This window comes from Aythya marila, assembly GCF_965140915.1.
Source record: "Aythya marila genome assembly, chromosome: 2".
Classification (NCBI taxonomy): Eukaryota; Metazoa; Chordata; class Aves; order Anseriformes; family Anatidae; genus Aythya; species Aythya marila.
The window spans coordinates 152,047,043-152,060,969 of NC_139043.1; the positions used below are offsets into that span (position 1 = coordinate 152,047,043).

The window sequence follows — 13,927 nt, forward strand, 5'->3', positions numbered from 1 at the left end:
CCATACTGTGTCAGAAGGACTGAAGAGACACATCACTTACACTGAAAGTTATGGAGCAAGGAGCTAAACGTTTTCTGGAAGGGCTACATGCAACTACTAGAGAGATGATGAAGTGTTATGAAATCAAGATTGTTATCCACTTCAACATCCTGGAGCACAAAGATATTGCTCTCTCTTATCATCTCCATGGATATGCCCTGCTTGTAGGTGCTTCTGAGATCTCACCCATATATTTTCAATCTGATTGGGAAAATAATAAGATTTGCTTCTGATCTGTGCACTCTTGGATAAGGTTCACTGCTTGGATGAGAAAAGGAGAAAGAAAATCCAGAACTGGACACAACTTTCTATTCATGCTAAAGAACTAGATAGGAAATATCAAAACCACAATGTCAACCTGAGTAGGAAGGGAAAGATAAGGCTGTCCTGGAAACTTTAATAAATCTGTAAAATAACAAGGTTGAAATTGCTGCTGAGAGCAATGAATAATTATCATGCACATAAGAGGACCGGTCTCATCTGATTGGCACTTTCTGAGTCAATTCAACATCTTCTGGGTCACAAAACCAGCCTCTACACAAACACAGTGAAATTTCTACTCACCTTTTGTAACTGATGAAGTCTTCTTGGACCAAACTACTCTCTACATCCTTCTACTTCCACAAAGAGGATTAAACTAGGAGTAGCAGAGCTACAACCAGACCTGTTTGACCTCTCACTCCCATTTCAGACTGAAGCAACATCAGGAAAGTTAAACATTCATATGTTCACATAAACATAAATAAGATAAATATTAAGTCAACAGCCATGATATTTCTGGGGGGGCTCTAGGAGGAAATAATTGATGTCTCTGAATGCCTCCTGTACATCTCATCCCAACTCACCTTTTCTCCTTTGGTCCCACTGGCACCTGGAGGACCTGGGCTGCCAGCAGGGCCCTGTAAAAAGGAAAAAACAGAGTTTTGCATACTTTATATACCTTTTACCTTTGTTTTACTTATTCCAGGTCATCATTTGCAATTCCCTTTAAAGTACAGGACAAACAGAAAGTTGCAGGTTTGGGTATCAACAGTTATGTCCCATTGCACTGCAATAACAGCTAATACAACACTCAAGGCTGCTTTGGCTCTACCATGTAGACAGGAAGGGGAATAAGGATGGAGATGCCACAGCAGGCACGATAATAGCAATCCAATTTCAGCTGGTTCAGAAGGATTGCAGTTCAGGGAGTAAATCAGTGTCAAACACAAAATTTAGGATAAAATTCAGGCGTGAATATTTGCCCACTGCTAGGAGTCTAGACATGAAAAAGGCAGAAAAACTTCAGAATAACCCGACTTCTGTAATAGGGTGTCACTTGGAGAAATTGTTCCTTAGGAGTAGTAAACAATCAGCATCCACCTTCACATCCCTCTGCAATTTCTCACTTCATCCACACTTGCTGCAAGTACAAACCAGTCCTGTAAACAACGCAACAGGCACAGTGAACATAGTTCATTGAGATGCCAGTGCCACATCTAACACTGGGAAACATTTCCATCTTATAAGGATAGTGATAAACACTAACCAGAGAAATATTTCATGGCATAGGATAAACCATGGCTGAGGAACACAGCAGAGAGAAAGTGATGATTAACTATCAAATCTCCCACAGAGAAAAAGAAAAAAAAAAAAAAAAAGTGAAATAATCTCTATCACCTCACAGAAAGGAAAGTATAGTTTAACAAAGACTATGATTACTTATGACACTACACCTTGCCATCTAAATACAAAAGATGTCTGATATGGAAACAAAATGACTTCCCAAATAAACCAAATCAAATTGAAATTCCGACTGCCAAAAGAGCGAAAGCGATGCAGTTGGGCAGCTTCTCCACCTCTGCAAATGCAAAATCATGCCTCCAAACAATCCTTTCCATAGAGGGAAACAGCGAGGGTTAGGGGATAGGATGCAGACACAGGAGCCTGGAGGCTTCAGGCTCAAGGGTGGTAACTATTAGTTGCAAAGACTTTTGGCAAATCACATCACTTGTCTCTGTTTCTTACTCCATCCTTTGCTATTTAGACCAGAAGATCCTTGGGAGTAAAGGATGATTCTCATTAGGGACATTACTATGAGTAATGAAAACAGTCTTGTGGGATCTATAGATAGTTTTAGATACAGACAAAGTGTTATCTGTCTAATCTGCAGAAGTGTACTGATTTTATAGAATAACTTTCTGGTTTCATCTTGTCTTAAAAATGTAAATAGTTCCAAGCTATAGTTTTTCTATTGAAAATAAACCAAACCCAGTTCTCCTCCTTTCATGTTGTGGGTGGAAAGAAAACACACTTTATAAAAGTCAGGATCAAACAGCTAAATTTTTCATTTGTGCTTCCTTATGTCTTTGATAAAAATTCAGACAAGCTTCTAACCTATCATGTTTAAAGGTTTGGCATTACTTTTAAGTGGATATTGCATTACTATTTAATTTTGAAAAAGAAAAAAAAAAATGAAAAAAAAGAAACGGGAGAATAAAAGAAAAAAAAAAAAGAAAAGAAAAAAGAAAGAAAACTGCTAACATACATGTAGAGCCTTAGAATAAGGATTCTGAAAACTGCTGATGCAATGGGGTCCTGTCATGACTCAGCAGCTGTCCAAGATAAGTCTTAAATTTAAAGAAACTTTCACTCGCTCCAAAGAAAAGCCTCCAGCTGCTGAGTATTTGCCACGTACCTGTTTCCCCTCCACACCTGGCTTTCCTGGGAGTCCATCTAGGCCTCGTTCTCCCTGGAGAAGGATGAGAAAAAAACTCTGTAACACATCTGTGATGTTTGGGTTAGTGTTATACAAGAAATGTCCATGTTATTCTTTCCAAGCAGAAAGATGAAAGAAAAGTAATTCAAGCTAGCCCGGTAGAGAAAATGCCTGAAGTCCACATATGTGTACTCAGAAAAGTTGCTGGGAGCATCCTGAAACAAGAAGGTGAATGCAATGAAACTTCTATCCCCTCTAACTTTACTAACTGATGGCACTTATCTAGCTAGAAAACTTAGCATCAGGTAACTGGGAGGTGAATTCTGAGAAGTGGTTGTGTGCCAGCTTTCTACTTGGGCATCCTTCCTCTGCCTTCTGACCCAGGTTCATATAAACTAGGAGAACATCAATCTGTAATAGGTTTTACAAAAATAATGAGCCAAAAATCCAGGAACCGGACATTTTTACCCACTTCAGAAAAATGTTTGATTTTTCACCTTTGCTTTCCTTAGCCTGGGGGATCAATTAATCCATTCTTATATGTCTTCAGAGATGGACAGTCCCCAAAGTCCACAGGCAACCTATTCCACCGCTTTACTTTTAACACCTGCAGATATGTTTTTCCCCTGTGTCTAAACCTGACTTTTTTCTCACTACTGTTTCAAACTAGTACGTCTTTCCTCACCCCTCCAGACACAGAAAACAGATTGCTCCCTTCATCTTTACAACAGCCTCTTATGTATCTGAAGTCTTACAAAACTCCCCCCTCAAACTTCAAACTCCAGACTAAACAACCTCAGTACTTTCAACTTTTCTTACTGGGTGTATTTTCCTGACCTCTTATCATTTTTATTGCTCTTATTTGGGCATTATTCAATTTTTCCACGTCTTGACTGTAACTAGATGCCCGAAGCTGGACACAGCTGAGGCTAACTCTGAGAAGAAAGATTATTTCATGCTTTATAGACTGTTCTTTTGTTTAAATCCCAGGTTAATGTTTGCTTTACCCCAAACCACCTTTTGCAGGACAGCTCCTTAATCAGTTCCCAATGATGTCCCTGCTTGTGAGAGGGAGGGCTGGATTTAGGTGATCTTTAGGGTCCCTTCCAACTCAAACCATTCTGTGATTCCATGATCCTAATCTGCAGCAGTGCACAATTAGTTGTGTATGCAGCATCCTATTCTTGCTTCTCAATGTCATCTTCTGCTCTGGGGGGATTACATTTACATGTAAAAGACCATTTTGAATTCTGATCCTGACCTCCATTGTACTTCCATGTTCAAAGTTAATAAGCATAATTCATATTTTATAAACCAGGTCCTTGACAGAAATGATGACTAGATCAATCCCGCCAAACTTACTTCTTTCCTTACAGATCATGGCCCTTGCCCATGTAGCCATCATAATTTAAAACTCATTGAGCGGGGACTTTCTCTCGCTGTGATAAGTGCTTAAATCTCTGTAGAATGGAACACTGATTTTGTTTGGAGCCTGCATACACTGCTGAATTTAAATAATCAAATACATACACACGCTGCTAGTGTTAACATAAGTGTACATGAACAAATTCTACAACTACAAGGAGTGACAGCAAAATATTAGCTTTACTCTATTTTTATTTTTTTTAATTTCAGACTTTTTAGTTCTGATTACTATCCCACAGTATCTCTGATAGATCTCAGTTGTTATATGCAAACAAACCTACACTTGCAGCATTGGATTTAATTAGCTCCTTTTGAAAATGCCTTAATTCAGCATCCAGCAATGGATTTGCAAATCATTTCATTTCTTTCCTCCCTTTAGAAAGTCAATCGGTCTTGTAACAGAAAAGTTATTTCAAAAAGATGCATCCAAGGAGTGAAATTAGAGAGACTTACACCCTACAAAAAGCAGCTGAAAAGCAGTGTCAGGCACCCAGATCTACTCACTGCTGGGGCAACAGTTTCTACATTCATAAAACATTTGCACTGTCTAACCCAGCTATGAGCATCCTGAATTTGAGACTTTCAGTGACAGTCTGGTGGGTTGCTGACAAAATGAGCACTATATTCTCAAGAGAATTTGTTAGCATCAATACAGTGCAGCAACAAGTACTTCACACACGCTCATTTAGCTGCCAAAAAAAAAAAAAAAAAGTCAATATTCTTACTGCTCCTAATGGGGGCTGGGAAAGGCAAATGTATTATTTATATAAATGCATGCACTAGAGCTGTTTGAAAATGTTCCAGAGAACTCTTCTTTCAGTTGTGTCTTCAGAAAAATCTGTTATTATAAATTTATTTCTTAGGTGATTTTTTTCATTCTTTGAAAAATGCCATTTAGAGACAGAATTTTTTTCTTCAAAGAAAGAAAAAGCTCAATAAAAGATTTATTCTCAAATTTTCACTTCAAGACTCCCTTTCCTTCCCCTGCTGAAGAAAATTTATACATCAGCCTACAATGATTTGGTGAAAATAGAATTGTACAGCGAGCCCACCAGACACAAAAGGATGAGATGCCGCTCATAATAACCAGTGGTTCTCCTAAAGATTAGATGTAACTGATAATACTGGATTTGGGACCCTCACTACAAAACCTCAGTATTTCCATCAGAGGTTGCAAGATATAAGAACATAAAGGCAAGATGGGATATTATTCTGGGATATTAGGACTTTTGTCATACCGCGGTACAGATTGAACAGACCAGTAATCAGTACATGGGTAACACTTCTCTGATACAATAAACACTCTTCTCCTCAGGCAGAGAAGAAGCACGGGTTGCGTAGGTGTCAGTATTCAAATTACAAACTGAAAAGCAGACAAGGAAATATTTGGCCCGCCACACTAACGCCCACTGTGTTCACAGTAGTCCCGGCTGGTGGAAGGTAAAGCAGCAGCAGTAGATGCTCTGAGAACAGCTTCAAGTTGGGAAAAAAACAAAACACAATTGTTGAAGCAGAGATCTGTCTGCCTCAGGAAGAAAATACAAGAAAAGAAAAGGGGGAAAAAAAAAAAAGAAAGAAAAAAGAAAAAAAAGGAAATAAAAGGGAGCTCTAATTGTTCATATCCTTATAATGGAACAAAACCTATTTCATTCCTTTCTCACTTTAATCTTTAGCTTAGTCAGCCACCAGCCCACACACTGCTCCAGCTCTCTCTGCCATCATGGTGATGTCAGAAAGACAGATTTTCATCCAGGAGCCAAATATTCCAGCAGATTGGACAACCTGACATCTGGAAAAGCAGCTGAAGCACCGGCTAGACACAACACACCAGTCCTGCAAGGGGCTGAGGCAAAAGCATGATGAAGATAAAGCGAGATCCAGCTTCTTGCTCTGGTTGCAATGGTGAGAATCAGTAATATGAAACCTGGCCATGGCTACTTCTAACTAAACAACAAAATGAATGGTGGGAACAGACACCCTAATACACAGGAAAGCAAAATGCAGTATCTCATGTTAAGGGCCTGTTAATCATTTGTCCTGCCAGGCAGAAGCGAGGTCTACATTTCCATGTTTCTTCTCCAGGAAGAGAGAGAGTGAGAAATGGGAACAAGGACGAGTTGGCAAGCTATTCCCTCCTTTGCACAAACACTTATGGCCAGGTTATCACTTAAAGGAAGCTTGAACATAGGCAAAGCTGCCAGAATGGCACTGAGATATTCCTGCCTCAGGGCCAATTTGAGACCCAAGCAAGATGGAGAACTTTGGTTGGGCTGAGAGCCTGGTTATGCCATACATTCCACTGCTTCCCAGGGCAGGACCCAGTCGTCACCCTTTTCTCCTGGCAGAGGCAGCAAAATGCATTTTTGCAGGCATTTCTGAGAAGCCTTCAGCAATGGCTGACAGGTCTGCAACAGAAGTGTGGGCTCATCTGAGATCTCTCCAAACACAACAAGCAGACTGAAATAATGAAGGGCTTTGTGTCTGCCCAGCTCTCCTTTTAAATGTGTACTCTGGTTATAATAGGCACTTGGCCTCTTCACTGAACCATAAAGGTGGTTCAAATCCCAGAGAGTCCTGTGCTGCATAAAAACCATATCCCCAGACAGGAGAGAGCAGGAAACTGGGGATCATCAGCATCACCAGTTGGATGAAGCTTTTAATAGAGAAACTTTGTGGTACTCATTAAAAACTGAGCTTACAGTGATGGGAGAAGGCAGAAATGTTGGATCATCTCAGCAACTACACCAAGACAAGGAAATGCTGGATGAAAACTTGGTCAGCAGCAGTCAGTGGTTATTCAGGGCTCACAAGTGGTGCAAACAGCGTGGACACCCCACTAGCTGTCCTCAGTGGCATCCCAGCACCCCATCCCTCCTCTTTCCAGACTTAAATGTGGCCTTAGGAGACAGAAGAGACCTGTAAACCCCTCCTGCACTCCCATGGGAGGTCATTCATGGACAGCACCAGGAGGTGCACAGCAGTGAGGAAACTTTCCAACATCACCCTTCAAAGCTGGTGGTTTAAAGGAAAAAGGCAAAGAACAGCCCGGCTTTTCCTAGCATGCAGCAGGAATACCTTGTCTCCTCGTGTTCCTTTTTCTCCTCTTTCTCCTTGGAGACCCTAAAAAGAAAAGCAAAAAGAGATTATGGAATTCAATTCAATAAGAAGCATATCTACCTCCTCTAATTAGTCACCAAATCACTGCACATCTGCACAATATATTTAAGTGAACCTCAAGGACGTTTACCTCATTGCCAGTACTCCACATTGGCCACAAGCAAGGTCTAAACAGACAAAAAGAGCAGGGATGACCCGTGGACCCAAGACTGTCTGTAATATTATCTTGTTCCCAGACACATGATCCTCCTGCCAGCAGCAGTGAGGATGGACAGGGAACACACCGCAGCTGCAGATGGTCTAGAAACCACCCACTACTCCACATTTTTTGTGTTGCTCATAAACAATGAGAACTCGGGTAGAGGACAATGCTGATGGAAAAACCTATTGCATAAACAAGCAAGAATACCCTTTCCTGGTGGTTTTGGATGAAGTAGCTAGACAGACAGCAGGTACCTCTGAGAACTGGCAAGCAAAAATCCCTGTCCAGGAGGCCCAAGCGCATTTTTGCTCTGTGAAACCAGTGCTAGAGTTCATCTGGACAGCAAAATTCATTTTCTCCCAGGTACACCAGAACCATTTGCTGGAGCTCAGTTTGATGAAAGACAGCAGTACTAACATAGGCGATCAACAAAATGGGCAGGAATGGATTTCAGCCCCCTCAGCACAGGAAGCACTGTGTATTTTACCTTTATTGTACCAACTGAGCAATCGACTTAAGGCCACAGGCAGACAAATATGCTCAGTCAGTAGTGATCTCTCCAAAACTGCTGAAGTTTGAAACACTTCTTACAATATATTTATATTTAAACTTTAGTTTACTTTACACTGTGCTGAAGACTTAACTCCAAGCTGATGAGAACTACATGTCTGGACTTACTTGGTCCATAAGGATGACACAGATAATTATGAAGGACTTTAGCTTTCATGCCATGGTTGACTGTGAGAAAACTCTGCACAGCTTAACAACCTAAAATGAGCCTGCACAGCTTCCCACACGGCAAAGCAATAACCCCACTACTTCCAAAAAGCAGATGGGAAGAGGTTTAAATTGTGACTCCCTTAATGCACTAATAACCATGGGGCCCTCATACACACTGCGTGGATGATTACAGCCTTGTTCCTGCCCAGCAGCCCAAGCCAAATGTCAGTCTGATGATAGACATGGACAGGACCTTTGGTAACACTGCACCACAGGTGGGTGCTTTGCTTTTCACACAGAAAGGTGACTCAGGGAGCAGGAAGGAAGTATTCTCATCTCCTTGTCCATTTATCTCATTAATATTGCAAGGATCTAGGACATGGGCAGGTAATGCCACCCCTCTATTCATTTCATCTTCTTCTTGCCTAATACAATTCGATGTTAGACCATGCAGAGAGACAGCACACACCTGGGCAAAGACATAAGCACCCATGCTCTTTTGAACACATCAGGTCTCTTTGTAGTGAGTTGTAAAGCAAGACCTTGGCTGGCACAGGGAAATCTTTTGGTGCATGAGCACGTCTGGTATGCCACTAAAGCACACCGATGTACAGCCAGGTCATTAAACCCCAGCAAATCCAATCAGCCTTTGCAACACCAGCTATAAGGCTGCCTCTGTAATTACCAAGGTGAGACCACAAGACAGAGATGCTAACTTGACAGCATGTGATTTATTTTCTTATTGCTGTCTGTCCATTCAAGGCAGGTCTGTCCCCTGAGTCCAAAGTGCTGTTTCCTGACAGTTTTGAAAATATGATTGGAAACTCACTGAGAGCTGGTGGTTTTGCTTGGTGTTATGATGAAGTTTTCAAGCACCATATAAATGGTGCATCAATACAGACCAAAGCAATTGCATTACAGTGGAAGCATCACAAAATCCCCAGCTGTTACCTTGGTAATCAAGTAATTTCTACTGACAGCTCTGCAGTAGGTACAGATCTGCTCTCATTTAAAGAAGTCACAAGAAACTCAATGAAGTCAAGAAAATGTCACTATTTGGACAGAGCACAGGTAAATAGTCAGATATACTTGATATCTCTTAATTCAAAAAAAAAAAAAAAAAAAAAAAGGTGGGCAGAACACACTAAAAAAAAATGGATAAAGTTTCCACAATGTCAAAAACGTAATAGGAATCATAACTTACCGGTGCTCCTACGTAGCCTTTAATGCCTGGAGGACCCTGTTTTCCCTCAGATCCCTGGCAAAGAATTGAGATACAGTAAAGCAATGGGAACTGTTTCACAAAAAAGACCCCCAAAAATGAGTTATTCAGAAATGTAACCTGTATTCCTTGGCTCACATGGGGCTGTTGAGGCTTCTCAGTTATCTCAGCTCTAATATACAGAGCAGTGTTTGACTTTACTTACCCAAAGTGATGCCCCAATGTTTGATTTTGTCCCCAGCACTCAGGCATTAGCAAGTTTTACTGCTCTGCTTCCAGCCTTGCTTTTCAATCTGTCACACACAAATTCCTCTATGGGTTGTTTCAGAGGTGAAAACACTCAGTAAATTGGGTGGTGAGGTGGACAGGTCAGAAGGGAGAGACATTTTATAAAGAGACCTGGGCAGGTTGGAAGAGTGTGCAAGCAAGAATTGTATGAAAACTAACAAACGAAGGTAATTCAGGTCCTGGGCTGCACCCACAGTGGCATTACTAACAAAGTTAGGGACGTGATCATGCCTCTCTCATGATCAGTGTTTGTCAGGACGCGTCTGGAGCACTGTGTCCAGTTCTGGTCCCTACAATGCAAAAAAGATGCAGACTAGAGGGGGTCCAAAGAAGATGGTCAATGGGCTTGAGAAACTGGCCTGTGAGGAAGACTAAAAGAATTATGTCTTTTAGCCTTGGAGCAGAGAAGGCTCAGAAGGGACCTCATCACAGTATTCCTGTACTTACTACAGAGAGGATGGAGGCTCTCTTTTCACAAGGAGCCATATGAGAAAAGATGAGGGGCAATTGTGTACAAGCTACACCAGGAGAGGTTTTGCTTTTAAGTACAAAAGATATTTTTGACAGTGAGAAAAATCAATCACTGGAACAACCTCCTAAGGGATGTGGTAGACTTCCCATCACTGGAGGTTTTCAAGAGGTGTTAGATAATCTCATCTTGGCTCCCTTTTCTCACAACCTGATGATCTTCCTGATGATCTTTCAAGGTCCCTTCCAGCTTAGGCCTTTCTATGACTCTATGTGCCCCAAATATGTTTAAGGCAAAAAAGACCACAGTTTCATCATAAACAACACAAATACACAAGGATCAGAGACATTTCAGCAGTCTTTCAGCTGGTTATACACTAGCTGTCTCCCTCAGAGATGGCAAACTGATAGGCTCTCTCTGTGTGTTTGTGCACCTTACAACCCCACAAATTGTCTGGATCCTTGGCTGAACAGGATCAGCCCTCAGAGCAACCCTACGTTGGCAGCCTACAACTGATAAGGTGGCCGTGAGAGTTGCGTAGGCCTCTTACATCACCAGACGGGCTGATTATGTTGTTTCTTATCTCTCTTTCCTTCTTTTTCCCTCTCCTATCTGGTTAATGCCTGTACTGGGTTGCCACAGTGGATAGGGCTTCAAAACAGACCAGGATTGTATTTTTAAATGATTCTACATTCCTTCTTAATGGACATTTCCTATTAAAAAATAAAATAAAACATTTAAAAATACAAGATGTGTCTGGAGTGAACTATTAGCAGAACTGGGGTATTTTTGTCCCAGCACGAGTGCCTGGGAGGCTGGTCATGTCACGCCGCTGTTTACACTCGCATTTAGCCCAAAATGACAATCTCATTTGCAACAGTTGTTAAGCACAGACCTGGCCGGCTGGCTGGACTGTAGTTGGCAAGAGTTTCACCACCTCTTTAAGCAGTGCATTGCCAAAACTGTCCCCTGCCTTTGCCAGAAAGGACTTTGCTCTTTAGAACAGATGAAACCATGCCCCGAAGCTTACGAGCAGCTCATCAGCCCAGCTGTAAAACAGTTGAACCCAGGTTAAGAACGGAAGCCAGCCACGCTGCAAACTCATGGGGAGATTCACAAACAGGTTAACAACAGCTGGGTTTATGCACAAGCAAAGTCAATCTCTACAGCATCAGGCAGTGTCAGCTGTACAAGCCCACTAATAACAGAGAAAGAGAAGCAGGCAAACACTTATCTCAACCTGCCGAAAAATAATACTGTCAAATTCCAGGCAAAACCCCTATGGAAACAGAAGCTTGCTCTGAGTTGTCCAAATTCTCAACACCCAACTCAGACTGTTGCATAAGCTGTGGTTATAGCAGGCAGCAAATATTATAGATAGAGAAACTGGGTTTGTCTGGACGGGAAGACTTGCTGATCCCACTCAAGGCCTGTGCTGAGATCATGTCTGGTAAACCTGAGAAGTGCAAGACCTTCGACAGCTGAAGTGAACAAGAATTAGGAAATTTGTCAAAATGAAAGCCTTACCTAATACTTTATATTTCAAAGGCTTATTTTTTGTCTCCTCCTTTTTTTTTTTTTTTTTTTCCTATTGAGCATAGATATCTGTCAGTTCAGATAGCAATGCTATAGCTATGTCAGTTCAACAGCAATGACAGCCACAAAAAAAAAAATCTCTTTAACCTTTTATTAAAGATACAAGAAGAAAAAAAAAAAAAGAAAAAGGTTGAGTATTTGCTGCAGGACTGTATAGGCTAAAGGGTCTGGTCTCAAACATTCAAGCTTTATTTAACTGCTATAAAACCATAGTGATGGAATTGTGCTTTTTTTTCCAGACTCATTTACTCCATTTAAATTATCTTGCCACGTCCCACATATTTACATGGGAGCCTTCTACGTTGAGCAATTGATGTTTACTGACATCCCAGACTACCACAGCACCTTCTATAACCAGACGCTCTGACTTGGATTGGCACAAGGCTGACACTGAGAGCTCTTCTTTGCCTCCACCCACTTGTAGCCAGCACGATCAGACATCCTTCCTGGATGGAGAAGTTTACCGACCACTGAAGTTTACCCACCAAGCTTGATGAGTTGGGGGAAGAAAAATAATTGTTATGATGAAGACACTGAGCTAGGAACAACTCCCCATTAGACTTCATTGAGCAGCAAAAACAGTAAAGACAGAAATCACATACAGAGGGCATTTAATTCCTGTAAATCATACATGTACCCTAATGGACTCATCATCTATTTAGGGTACTCCTAGGGAGTGAAGTCTTATAACAAGAAGTCTGCAAGACCCTTTTCTGTGCTGCTGAAAATTTCATCATGCAATTAATGAGGTCTGTAAAAATTGCTTGGTACCTTCTTAAAAGAAAGAAATTGCTGGCAATTGACACTGAGGCAAAAGATTGGAAATTCCTCAGCCAAGCAGATGAATTTCCAGGGGTGTACGTACAGCTACCAAGTGTAACTGAGCTTGCCTGGCTTAATGGAAATGAAGATGGGTTGAGCTGGGAAGGACCACATCCCAAATGAACATAGAAAATGCAAGGTAGGTTTCTATGGAGCCTGGAGCCACTGTATTGATGCCGATGAATTTAAATAAAAGTAAGTGATCTGGCAAAAAGCAATCATTACAACTGTAATTGGAGACATGACCTTTCTGATTGCCAGCTCCACGCATCTCTATACACCCCGTTCCACACCAGCAAGGCGGCTGGGCTTTGCAAAGGAGTGTTGATTCATATTTTAGACTTTTAAAGCCCTGACAACAAAATCAGGATTGTTTCTTAAAATAGTTCAGGCCAGAATCCAGCTCAAGGACACTGCAAATAGCCAGTGCATCCGTTCAAATAAATAAAAGTCACCGTGACAGCACATGATCATTTTATATTTAGCCACTGTAGCTTAGAGGATGGGGGTTAGCCAGCTCACCTCTTCTCTAGGAGCATTTGGCACTCTCTACTCAGGCTGTGTTTAGGTTCAGCTCCATCAGCACCTATTCTGCCCAGCCCATAGTGCTGAACTTGCATTCAGTATTGGTGCATTATTTGGCTGAACTACATGTGCCTGATGATCCTGGTGGGAAATACAGAGCATCTTCCAGGATCAAGCCCTTCTGCAGGTAGATGTAGTTGCCTCGATTTAGCTTAGTCTGTAAAAGCTTTGTAAAGCAAAAGTGAGAAGCTTCACTGTACAAGGAGACTGGGTATTGTAGAGCTTACTGGCTTTTAATTCCACTACAGAAAATATGCAGGGCATAGAGAAAACATGTATTTGTTTATTATATAATATGTGAGATGCAGCTGACAGGCATTTATGGGTGATGAATCCAGTTCGTTTCATCTACTTCCTAATACCACTGAAGGGCAAAACAATATCCAGAGTACCCCTTCTCAGCTCAGCCCAGCCCTGCTTTACAGCTGTCATTTATCCCCTGCTGAATGTGCTGCCATGCAGCTTCCACAATCAACCCCTTCATGTTGCTGAAGGCAATACAGCTCCTGCAGAGAACCGTGGGATGGCTGCCAAGTATTTCCACTAATCCACAAATACACCATTAGTTCTGATACCCTCCTGATGAGACTTTAGGAAATGATGAACATTTCCCTCTATGAAAACAAGATATTTTGGAGAAAGAGCCTCTCTGTAGCTGAGAAACCCAAAAGAAACTATAAATAAACTATAAATAAACTGTGTTATAGAGTCCTCTCAGACAGAACCAGGTGACCATCAGGATGA

General features: G+C 41.4%; 1 protein-coding gene across 1 annotated transcript in view; it reads right to left on the bottom strand.

The window, feature by feature from the left end:
- The window catches only part of COL22A1 (collagen type XXII alpha 1 chain), a gene marked incomplete at its 5' end in the record, with an annotated part of 198,133 nt that overhangs the window by 84,539 nt on the left and 99,667 nt on the right, over positions 1–13,927 (bottom strand). The window contains 4 exons of the mRNA XM_082755403.1: positions 885–938; positions 2,717–2,770; positions 7,238–7,282; positions 9,406–9,459. Of these exons, the coding sequence (XP_082611529.1) occupies positions 885–938; positions 2,717–2,770; positions 7,238–7,282; positions 9,406–9,459 (207 nt within the window). The remainder of the gene's footprint in view (positions 1–884; positions 939–2,716; positions 2,771–7,237; positions 7,283–9,405; positions 9,460–13,927) is intronic.